Source organism: Grampus griseus (assembly GCF_964374135.1).
Source record: "Grampus griseus genome assembly, chromosome: 7".
Taxonomy (NCBI): Eukaryota; Metazoa; Chordata; class Mammalia; order Artiodactyla; family Delphinidae; genus Grampus; species Grampus griseus.
The window spans coordinates 113,118,725-113,131,748 of record NC_139001.1 but is presented as its reverse complement, the minus strand read 5'-3'; the positions used below and the strand labels follow the sequence as shown (position 1 = coordinate 113,131,748).

General features: G+C 42.3%; 1 protein-coding gene across 1 annotated transcript in view; it reads right to left on the bottom strand.

The window, feature by feature from the left end:
- Positions 1–9,938: 9,938 nt before the first annotated feature.
- Positions 9,939–13,024, bottom strand: part of NIPA1 (NIPA magnesium transporter 1) — a 37,408-nt gene continuing 34,322 nt past the window's right edge. The window contains exon 5 of the mRNA XM_082657965.1: positions 9,939–11,422. Within this exon, the coding sequence (XP_082514091.1) occupies positions 10,911–11,422 (512 nt within the window). The 3' untranslated portion in view covers positions 9,939–10,910. The remainder of the gene's footprint in view (positions 11,423–13,024) is intronic.

Sequence of the window (13,024 nt, the reverse complement as noted above, 5' to 3'; positions counted from 1 at the left end):
GCCAAAAAAAAAAAACAAACAAAAAAAAAACCCAAAAAACTTTTGCTTTGCAAAATGACTTATCATCAATCACCAAAGTTAGCTAACTTTAAAAATTATACTAACTGAAGTACATTTACAGCTTTAAACTTGTCACAGCACTCCTGACATTTCATTTTCGAAAAAGCTTGAAAAGAAATGTGATAAGAGCCTCATGATGAGAAAACAGGCACAGAGATGTTAAGTAACTTCTCATGCAGTTGGTGGGTAGGAGACCCAGGACTAGAATCCAGGTCTCCTCAGCCTTTAGCCTTTCCCACTGGAGTCTCCTTTTAGTCCCCGAGCTGGAATACAAGCAAGGGGCAGCTCAAACCAGGCTCTCAGTGTAGGTCACTGTCTTCACACCCAATCTGCCTCTCCTTGTGTTCTGACTGCAGCTTCACCATTTTCATTACCCAAACTGCATACAAGGGCCAAGGATGCCAGATGGATTCTACCTTTGAAATGTGGCCTGGCATCTCCATGTCTCTTCTGACCCTAATCCAGTTTAAAAACATCATGCTACCACACTGCTCTATAAAACACATCTCTGTCGTCTCATTCTCCTGCTTACAAACTTAGAATGGCTACCCAACTATTTACAGAAAGAATTCCAAATTTTGTAAGCCAGTAACTAAGACCTTTCACCATTTGTTCCAAACCTGTCTTTTCAATCTTAACTTCCCGATACTGTATTTCACATACCCTGGTTCCACCCTAAGCCAACATACTGCTGCCATTCTTACCTATTCCTTTCACTCCTCTATAACTTTATTACATTATCCCTTTCATCTTTAAGGACCTGCTTCAAAAAAGCACCTCCACAATGAAGCCCTGCTTGAATTCCATAAGCCAATCTTTTCTGAATTCCCTAGCCTTTAATCTGAACCTCTCTTTGGACACTTTTCTAGCCCTTATTATGATTACTAATGTACATGACTCATATCCCCCTATGGACAAGTGGTATGCTTATCTCATTTACTCAATCAAAAAATATTTACATGAATACACACTATGTTCTAGGAACAGGGATACAGCAGTGAATACAACAGACCAAAACCCTGCCCTCATGGAGTTTACCTTCTGTTGGTAAATAAGGACACAATATTGGAAGGCGGTGAATGCTATGGTGAAAAGTAAAGCACGTTAAAGGCATTGGGGAGTTGGGTTGGGGGGCTTCTATTTTAACTAAGTTGGTTAGGAGGTCTAGTGCAGAAGGTAACACTGAGTAAAGGCTTGAAAGAGACAGTAAAAGAACAAAGCAGAGAAAGAAGTGCAAAGGCACTGAGGCATGATCAAGTATGCAGTTTCCTGGGAAAAGAAAGGCCACTGTGGCTGACACTAACTGAACCAGGGTAGGTGGGATACCACAGCAGAGTATTTTTATACAATGGAAATTTCCTGAAAACTAGTGTAATTGTTTTTTATTATTATGTCTCCCTAATAGTAATAGCTACCACTTATTGAACGCCTACAGAGGCACTGCTCCTGGTGATTGAAACACATTAATTCTAATCTACACAATAATAAGAAAAAGGTATCATTACCCCCACCTTGCAGGTAAAGAAACCAAACCTCTCTGAGGTTAAATCACATGTGGAGGATCACACAGAAAGTTAAACAGCCTGAACTGGAACCTAAGTGTCCACTGGACTCAACTTCTATATAGACTGCCCACATCATAATAAAACCTTAAGAGTTCTCAGTCTTTACTTCTACTTGGTTTACACTGCTTTAATTTTTTCCAACCTCTCATTTGGCTAATTATTTCTAATAGTAGTAGTTATAAATACTACAGAACCTAAATTTCCAACCCTATTTCCAACATTAGTTATAAATTAAAACTTTAACTTACATGTACGTTTAATATGGTCTCTCTTATGAAAACAAGGCTGGAAGAGGTTAGAGATGACTTATTCACTCTCATTTCCTCGTAAATAATACCCTTTATTCTCATTTAAAGTTTTAAGCCCTGGCAGAGTAGCTCCAGCCTGGAACGAAGAAAATACAGAAATAGGCAAAAGGAATGAATAGTTACTGAACACTTTTAAAATTTGACTACTACCCTCCATACTCGTTTTACTTACCAACTAACATAATACCAACTCAACCGATCATAACATACTGCTTCAACGGACAGCTTACTGGTATGAAACAAAGATCTCTATTCCCTCACATTCACTGACAGTACTTTAACAAAAAATAAAAGTACTAACTGGACTCGCGGTATATAGAGAATTTCTAAAAACAGAACTAAAGCACGGTCTATAGTAAATGAAATGAAAAATCTAGTAAAGAGATTCAAGAGACAAACACAAAACCAAAGGTATACTGAGTTTTGTTCAGCTGTATGGAGAGGGAGAGCGGAATCTCTGAGTTTATAAAAGTTAGGAAATTAAACAAGCCATGTTCAAACCGTTACAGCGACATCTAAGGCTTGTTCAACTGTCAGTTAATATCTCCGCAGTAGCTGAAACAATCTTCCAACTCACAACAACAGGAAACTATCTTAATGAACTTAATGAACACGCGCCCCAGACAGGGCCAGGCCGGTTTCCGTGGGATTTACTGGCAATCCAAAGCACGGTGGTATTCCCCGATGCAGGTTACGGGGGAAACCCCATCTCAGACCACGCGCGGCTCGGGGTCCCCAGGGAAAAGAAAGGCGCCCCTGAAGAGTCCTTCCCGACCCAAGATGGGCAGGCTTGCCCCCAGCCCCTTCGCGCTTGCCTGAAAGGAAGAAAGTGGCGACCTCACCGCCGGTGGCCGGCCCGCCCCGCGCGCGGCTTGCCCTCCACTATCCGGCCACGGTCACCTCCGCTCACACCCCCGTACAGGCCGCACGGGCCACCCCCTCCAGAGCACGCGCGGCCACCGCCTTCGTCGCCGTCCAGTGGGAAGTGCGAGCATCCGGGGCTGCAGCCGTGCGCACCTCTTCCTCCATGGGGGAGCGCCCAGGGGAACCTGCTCCGGACGACCTCCGGCCTCCACCTCCGCCACCAGGTCCAGGGGGCACGGCCGAGAAGAACCTGGGCGCGGCAGAGTGACGCAAGAGATGCCGCGCGCGCGCGCACTGCGGCGCGGCAAACGCTCCGCCCCCGTCTCGCTTTCCGGTTGTGTTCCAGTCTGTTTTCCAAGTCCTGGTTGGCGGAGGGCGGCGGGGCGGGCCAAAGAGAGAAGGTTTAGGAGGCAGCGTTTTGCCACGTATTGTTGGGCAACCAAATGATCAAAGCCAAAGTACCTTGTACCGTGAATTCCCACGCGCGGTTAACATGTGAAGCTGCAGTTTAAGCGGTGTCCCTAAGAGCCCCTAGGGAAAGGTGCTCCAAGAGGACAAGGGGCGGGACTAGAGCGAGGCCGGTAGACCGGAGCGGGTTGGCGGACGCGGAGGCGCGAGACCAAGAGATGGGGGCGGGGCGGGGCTCGGCTCAGGGTCAGGCCCTCTCTTCCCAAACGTTAACTAACCGAATCGGGGAATAGATTAAGTTCTTTGGAAGAGTTTGTGGTTTGGTTAAAGCCGGTCTCCCGACACTTGGAGCAGAGATTTATTTTTCATGAGATGCACAGAAAACCCACTGTTAAGCTGTCCTGCCTTGGCTGCTTCTGGAACGTGGCAAGTTCCTGGGACCCATCATCATGATTTCCTCGAAAAAGGACCAAGACAGAGGGCTCATTTATTAGAAACGGAAAGCGCAACTAGCTACATCTGCAGTGAGACCTGCTAATAAATCAGTAATACCTTTGTTACAGGTGCAAAAGTCCTCTGGGGATATTCTTCCAGTTTTTGACTAGATACAGAAACACTATTATACCAAATTTAAATCATTTTGGGTGGGAATCTTTCTAAAATGAAGTCTATGTTTATTTAGCCAGAAAATGCCAGATATAATTTGCTCCTTTCAAACTGGACTGTTAACGTTCTAGACTGCACAGCCCCTGACCAGTCTGGTTTTGGTAACTATACAGCTTCTAATTTAATCTGTAAGCTTGGCAACCAGACAGATGTGCTTTTTAGAACTGGCTCCAGAGGAACTTTTTTGCTTACTTTTTTGGTCTCAGCTGAATTCTAGCTAGATGACATGGTCAAATAAGGAATTACATTGACTATTGATAGCTGGCAAGCTGGTCTCTGATGATGTGGTAGATTGATAAAAATGGCTCTGATTCTCTACTCATCCATGTGCCCACCCATTTTGCAGAGTGGCTTTGCAGTTCCACTCCAGCCTTGGCCTTGGGACTGTCTTTGGCCAAGAAAATGTGGTGGTTCCCAGCCTAAATCATGATGAGAAGAAGCCTGGACTAGTTTGCTGGAGGAGGAGACCAGGTGGAGCAGAGCAACTTACAAAGCCACCTAGTTGACTCAGAGACCAGACATTGGGCCAAGCTGGTTGAGGTCCACAAAATTGTGCTGTTGACCCATAGACATACGAGAAAGAATAAAGGAATCTTGTATTAAGTCACTCTTTTTTTTTTTTTTTTTTTTTTTCAGTACGTGGGCCTCTCACTGTTGTGGCCTCTCCCGTTGCGGAGCACAGGCTCCGGACGCGCAGGCTCAGCAGCCATGGCTCACAGGCCTAGCCGCTCCACAGCATGTGGGATCTTCCCGGACAGGGGCACGAACCCGCGTCCCCTGCATCGGCAGGCAGACTCTCAACCACTGCGCCACCAGGGAAGCCCTCTCTTTATTTCTTGACTGTGCCTCAGCTCTCCAACACAAAAAGCCTTTTTGAAACTACCTACCATATGAGGTTCAAAATATGGTATGATTAATATTACATCAAAGATGCTGACAATGTCATGCCTAAGGGCCACCTGACAGGGACATGACCCATCAACAAAGGAAGTAAAGGGTAGGGAGCATGCCTGATTTTCTATACTCCTCAGATCCAGATGTAGAGCTCAGGTTCAACAGTATTGTGATTGGCTAGCAGATACAACTAACAGTTTTGTTAATAGTAACCAACCCAGGCAGGTTTTTGTAGAATTTGGCACTTGTACATTTCATGACCCCAGAAACCTGTGTGGAAAGGGTTATCCATAGAAACATTTAGTGGTTTCTTAAAATGTTTGTTCCTGACTTCTATACAGGTATACTTTGATCAAAATGTGAGTCATCAAATCTTTTTGGATAGAGCCTAAGGAAAAATATTTTTTCTCAAATGAAATATTTTTTTCATTTAATAAATAAAATTACTTATAGGACACTAATAAAGATTAATGACAAGATTTCTCATGACACTTGGAGTATTAAAATGTGTTATGATTCTCATATTTTCCATGTGTTTAAAACATGTTATACACCTCAAAAACATGTACACGTTATTAAAATATAGCTGGTTTTCTTTAATACCATCATTTCATTGTATCAGAAGGTAATCACTGGATGGTGAATCCTTCACACATCATAGATTTGCTCCCTAATATATGCTCGGGTAGACATTTTCTACATTGTGATGGAGACCTGGGCTATTTGTTTCTACAAAGAAAATGTGAAGCATTTGATTGAGGAATTAGGGTGATATGGAACCCGAGACCACACAAGCATTTCATGTAAAGGGCAAAAAAGCAACGAGTGTTCAGCTAGAAATAAGTTATTTTATTTTAAAACACATACAGATTAATAAATATTATTGGAAAACTTAATAAATAGCATTTTTATTTACATAAGGCAATTACAACATGCTATGACTACTTCTATAAAGCAAAATATAAGCAAGTCTTAGTCATTGACAAATGGGTGTGTGTGCTAATTGGAAGCTTCCCTGATACATTTACATGAAAAAAATTTTATGCAACCAATCAAACATTTTACATTTTTTTATCTAGTCTTCTTCCTCTCTTTCACAATTATATTCCATTTTACAAGACAGTAATAGTTATCATTTAAAAAGGCAAAAACACTCAGGAATGCTACTGGAAAAACAGTACCCTTAAATTTTTCCAAACTGCAAAAACACTGACATGGCAGGGGGGAGCAAATTATTATAGTCTGACAAATAAAAGAAATATTCTGTACTTTTCAATGTGACCCTTTGGCACTAGTGGTTTGGGAGTTCCTGACATTTACCTGGTGTCAGGTAGTTCATGGTCAGGGTTGAGCCGCTTGGAAGCAGGAAGTTCAGCATCATTCATTACAAATTCAACGCAACAGAATCAATCTGGTTCACAAGTCATTGATTCTTCTGCAGAACATAAACCTTTGCAGAATGTCAGAGAAGCTCATCACACCATCAGAATGTGATCTCTCAGTGCAGGTTTTTAAAGTCCTTGCTTAATTTCCATATTTTACAACAGAAAATATAAAACCCTGCCTTTTAAAACAAAAAAAAAAGAAAATTAAAGCTTCATGGAATCATGCAGACTTTACACCCAGTGCTTCCTTTGCTTACTCAGTGCTCGAAGCTGTGTGTCTACAGCATGGTCCTGAGCAGACAGGATGCATGGTGCATCGCTCCAAAGGAGTCCTGCACATGCGCTCTGGTCTGAGGCTACCAGCACAAACTAAACATGTGAGTGCTCTAACACAGATTTGGAGACCCATCCCACCATTTAGAGGTAGAGAAACTGAGGCACAGAAAGGTTAAGTGACTCACCTATAGTTGCACAATTCAAGGAAAAACAGAGAAAAGAACAAATAAATCCTCCCCGGCTCATGCACTGGGCCCTAGACTATGCTTTTTATCACATTGGGTACATTTGAAATAGATGTTTATTTACATGATCATTGTTCTACTGAATATCAACTTTTCACTAGACAATATGTTTTTGATGTAACACAGAGTTACATTTTCTTAAAATATAATTCTTTGTTGCATTTAATAGCATGTGAGAAATGTGTACGAAAATAAATGAGTAGATATTGGGCCAAATTCTTGTTCCCATTCCTAAAATTCTTAATCTTTTCAAGTATATGATGGAGGTATAAGAATCTGGCCAGATGTGAAAAATCACCTTAAAATTCATCACCAGTTCAACTGTGAGGCGGAAGTGAGGAATACATATAGTTGAGGTATTTTATATGATAAACTGTTTTATGGTGTGACTGGTGTGCAAACTGATCTTTTCTCTTCCTAACTCAAGCTAACAGACCTCTAGCTATGAATATGAGTAAAACATATGAAAAACTAACACAGATATGTCCTTGGGAGGAAGGTCAATGCCAAGGAGTTAATGTTACGTTTTTGGTCCCTGAGAAGGTGGAACACCAAGTTTCCATCTAATCCTGCTTGATAGGTGAACTACTTCGGCGGTGTCAGACACAGTTAAGGACAACTTCTTCAGACCACTGAAGCCAATCAGACAGCCAATGAACAGATCTAAACTAAAGCTTCTTCTCTTTCCAAGTTCCTACTCAGTCCCAGGAAGTCTAAGTCAGGATCAAGTAGGCATCAAAGAAGAGTGATGGGCATAGCTCTGTAAACTGCTCTTCTGGGTTAGTTGAGCAGCTTAGAAACGAGAGGTGTCATCTCCCAACAAGAATTAGGCAGCACGACAGTGGCCTGTGATCAACACCTCAGTCTCCGTGGACTCATCCACGCGTGTAGACAGTGCATCTCGAGCACTTTATGGATGTCTAGAAACTGGCCTCTAGAAGGGAGCGCAGTATTTACAAAGAGCTGAGCAGTCGAGGAAGAAGGAAGGTGAGAGGTGACTGCATACTTCAACAGTGCTCTCTTCTATCAGACGTGAAACCCAAAGAAAAACCCGAAGACCAATCTACTACAGCTGGAATGAACCTCTGGAAATAAAACTGCATAAATCAAATTGGCCTGAGAAGTAGGACTTGAAGGAATATTTCTTATTGCTGAACCAAGAGCAGCAAAGTGTATTTCACTAATTTTCTAATGTGAAAAGACCATAATAACATCTGAGTGATGATTCCCCCTGAAGGTCCAGCCGTGGGCAGTTCTTGCTCCCCATGTGACAGGGAGCAGACTGCCCTTCTCTCCGGATCCTTCTTTGCAGAGTTGGAGCAGTCCTGCAGAACAGCAAAACACCCAGGGTGGTCTTCGTGCTGGGTTTGGGTTAGAATCCTTAATAGGCCCTACACTTGATCACTGAGCAGAACAGGAAGCAATCTTTTTAAATGCAAAGATTCAGATGAGAAAACAAGGCATTGTCCAAGTAAGACAGGAGAGAAATGGCCTATTTAAGTATCTATCCAGAGCAAGCCTGGATATCATATCACAAACATATGATTTTAGAGGAGGCTTGCTTTAATTGAAGATAAAACCCAAAGAATACCATAATAATGAAAATGTTTTATATGTATTTACTTTTGGAAAGACCAATATAAGACCTATCCCCATTCTGGGCCCTACCCTTCAAAGCTTTACTTTTTAAATCTTTTTTTGTAATTCCAAATTATAAAAACATGAATCTGTAAAATAAATACTATAAGTCAGATATTAAACGCTCTATGTTAAACTTGAAAATTAGGCTGTTAGACTGCTGGTCATGTCAATTACTTCCAGGCTAGAGTCACACTTTTGGAATACAATGGATGATATGAACTGTGTTCCACTGGAAGGGAAGTTGTGTATCCTACCAAGGTAATTTGCTGAACAGATGTAAACTTGGGAGAGTCTAACTGTTCCGGGACTTATCACCTTCAAGAGGAGACAAACTATTACTACTTTGAGATTCTATTTTACTCTAAAAAAAAATCATAGGGAGATAATCCAGAAAATATCACCTCTAAGTATCTATGGAATAATCATGGATTAACTGTAATCAGGAACATCAATAGATGAATTTAAATAAACTAAGCTTCACATGTAAACTGTAAACAAAAAAATGGTAATTTCCATATGACACATGGACTTTCTCATTATACTTGTATAGCCACATGTATTCTCTGAATATCTCATACTCCTTATCTAGAAATGATTTTTATGCCTAAAAGTATATTTATACTCCTGCATTATACTTTCAGAAAGTTCAGTTCAATAAATTAAGGCCTGCATTCCTAAAAATACTGATGATAAAAAACAAACTTTCATGAGCTGATAAAAAGAGTAATGCATTTTTTGAGCATTTATTAACTATCAGTTACTATAAGATTTTTAAAAATTTTTAAATATTCTTGCTGCTGTTAGTTCACAGATCACTTGACAACCCATGATCATCACATGTACTTTTAATTCATAAAGGTGTTTTTTTCTCTATGTTAAACTATCCTCATTTAGTTTAGTCTCTTTGTTCAACACTTTAGGGAACTATTCCTTAGGTCTTTAGAAATGTTCTTTTTGTACGAAAAAACACTTTTTTTTTTCCTATTGACATTCCTTAGTAATTTTAATTGGGTATTATTTAATTGGGTATCACCAAATCTACCTTACCCAATCCCATCTTTCAACTTGGCATAGCTTCCTATTTAGATAAAACGGTACACATGGGACTTCCCTGGTGGTCCAGTGGTTAGGACTCCAAGCTTCCACTGCAGCGGGCACTGGTTCGATCCCTGGTCAGGGAACTAAGATCCGTCATGCCGCATGGTGCAGGGGTGGGAGAACCACTGCAAATGAAGTACATGATATCGTGATGAATATCTGCATCACTCTGTGCTTTGTTCCCATTTAATACACATGCAAGGTTACTATCGATAGCCAAGTGACCTCTTTGATCCAAATACTGGAATAATTAATGGCTATTTTGCATTTCAGAAGTTTGACTGAGGAATTGTAGGGTGCTCTGCCATCTCAAACAACAGGGAGATGGCTACAAATTGTTTTCATTTTTGCTAGAAATTCTTTTGAAAACTATGTGTGTTCCAGTTTGTAGAATATAGCCTAAACTTAATTGTGTCCTTTAACTTGTTCCTGAATTACAGGGAACTCATATGTGCTATTGAACAGTTACTCTCTCATTTAACAGCCTTATTATCAAGTTAAATAATTTATTTCTTCTTAATGGCCACAATGCTTGCTGAAAGAGAACATGAATATATTTAATATTGGATCCCAGTTACATTAGACTGAATGCAAATAAAATACCTCATGCTACTTAAGTCAATTGTCTTTAATTGAACTATAACTACATGCTGAAAGGGTTGATTTACTCCAATGTGCCCTTAGTCTTGACTCTCTTCCAGTGAATGAATATACTATAATTTCTAACTGCTTTGAACATTTATGTTTTGAAGAGTGAAATATTAAAGTATAATCAAGGAGGCTGCATTACTCTAATCTAAGAGAACATACACACAGTAATAGTCAAATTAAGTGAATAGTTCAAGTAATAAAGGCACTGAAATTGATTTGAGCTATTGAAAATCATCCTGCAAATGGAACAGTATATCATTTCCATTCACTCTTCTCTCTCTGTTTGCAATTAAAATGTCTAGGAGTTGGGGGTAGGAGAGTCAACACATCAGAGGATTAAAACCAATTAAATGTATATGCCTCTGATTTGGATCTGACACCTGAATGTTATACATGCTTAATGCAAAATTAAAAAACTACAGACACATTTACTGTAGAGTCAGACTTCAAGACAACAATTTCTCCCATTTCCAAAGTAAGCTTCTAAGTAAGAATATCTGTTCCCCTGCAAAGACTAATCAGAAAAGGCCCATTCTATTTAAATAATGATGACGTGTTTTAAAAGCAAAGAGTATTCATGAAAGCTTCCAGGTTAATGGCAATGAACATAAGATTCCTCTCATCAGAGAGAGATGACACCCAGGCAACCACTGAGCAACTTCAGAGTACAGAAGGCTGGGCCCCCACCCCAGTGCTGAGCAACACATCCTCACTCTCCACCAGCCCATCCATTAATATACAGGCAACTCCAACACCAGCGATTTACGGTCTCTTCTACTTCACGACAAATCAGGACCAGAAGCCACATCCATTTCCTGTTCCTCAAGCCATCCAACCCCCTGTTACATCCTAGTCTGTTTTCATATTAGATTTGTTCATCTCCCCAAGATTGAAGTTGAACTCTTTGAACACCTGTATAAGGACAATCCCAACGGAGACAGTGGTGAACCCGCAGGCCATGCCCAGGAAGTCCACCAGACCCACGTTGCTCCACTCCCGGAAGAGGATGGCCGAGGCCAGCAAGACCAGTGTGGTGAACACAACGTAGTAGATGGCCCCAAACACAGAGGAGTCGAAGCACTCGAGGGCCTTGTTGATGTACCTGAACTGGATGATGATGCTGCAGCCAAGCACGGCCAGGAGCACCAGGCACAGGCAGAGGGCACGCCGACTAGACGGATTGTTGTGGAAGATGTCTTGGGCTGCCAGCCCAATGCCCTTAGTGGAAGGCACGGTGAAACTCCCCAGCAAGGAGCAGATGCTGATGTAGACCATGATGTTGGTGGGCCCGTGGGCTGGCGCGATCCAGAAGATCAGCAGCAGCAGCATGAGCAGCACGATGCACAGATAGCCTACGAACACTGGAAACGAGAGGGTGCACGGTGACCCAGGGGGCGAAGCAGAGCAGCCCTCGCCACGTGCTCCGCCACCTACCCCCCACCCCCGCTGTCACCGGGGCACCCTACCGCTCCGGATGTGCTTTACCACAGCCCCTGAGCTCACTCCACAAAAGTTATTCCCATCATCACTTTCACCATTCAAACATTCATAGCTCCTATATATTACATGTCAGTAAATAAGTCTTCTCTCTATTAGTAACATTTTTATAACAATAAAAGTCTACACAGATGCTTTGAGATTTTTTTTCGGCCACACTGTGCGGCACGCAGAACTTCCCCTACCAGGGATCGAAGCCGTGCCCCGGCAGCAGAAGTGCAGAGCTCCAACCACTGGACTGTCAGGGAAGTCCTGAGAATTTTTTTAAAACCATTTCACAAGATGGTCAACTCAACAAACCCTAGGCAGAGAGTACTCCTACGTGTGGGGTGGGAGAGAAAGAGAGTCACGCGGGGTCTCAAAGGACACACAGGGAAGCTGTAAGGGTATTTCTGGCTGTTGCAGTGACTGGGGGATGCACACAGTGGGCAGAGGCCAGGGGTCCTGTGATGTGCAGACGGCCCCACACAATGAAAAATCATCCTGTTCTCCTGATGACTTCGGGATGTCATCTTGGACAGGAAAGTGGAAAATATTTATAATAATCAGAGCTAGAACCTGTTTTATGTGTAAAACAGAGTAATTTGGCAAGGACTTAATATACATTGAATTTTTCAGAACTTCAAGAGTTATACTCCATTTCAGAAGATCCCATTGCTGGGAGTTCCCTGGTGGTCTAGTGGTTAGGATTCCGGGCTTTCGCTGGTGGGGCCCAGGTTCAATCTCTGGTCAGGGAACTGAGATCTGGCAGGCCACCTGGCATAGCCAAAAAAAAAAAAAACAAAAAACAAAAAAGAAGATCCCATTGCTGATGGCAAAATCCTTAGTGTTTGAGTCAATAACACAACACCTCCACATCGGTCTGTTTTGCACCTGCCAGATTCACAGCACACACGGTGTGGGGTCTGCTGGCTTTAATATGTCTTCTCCTATAGTTGTACCTGAGCATTCCATTTTATTCCAAAGTACTGTTCTTAGGGCATTATGTTGACTGCTATTATATGTACAAGGAGTTGTATTTTCCATGAACTTCATTTCCAGATTGTAAAGGGGGTGCCAGGCACTGGGCCTGAGGGCTGGGAACAGCCTGGACATGTGTATCAGCAAGCAGGTGGTGGGAGCCCCTCTTCCTCAAGGATAAGAAAAAGACTATGGAGCTCTGCTGCAGGGGAAGATTCAGGAAGATACTACAGCTGAAAGCTGCCTGGGAGCCTGACCTATAAACTGGGCAAGGGGTAGTGGAGGGCAGAGAGCAGCACACGCAAACGTAAAATACTGCCGAAGTGTGGGCTGTGTTTGCAGAAAAATCAGAAGTAGCTTGAACGCAAGTGCGCAGGCTTTATTTCATAAAAAGCAGCTGGGGGGCTTCCCTGGTGGCGCAGTGGTTGAGAGTCTGCCTGCCAATGCAGGGGACACGGGTTCGAGCCATGGTCTGGGAAGATCCCACATGCCACAGAGCAACTGGG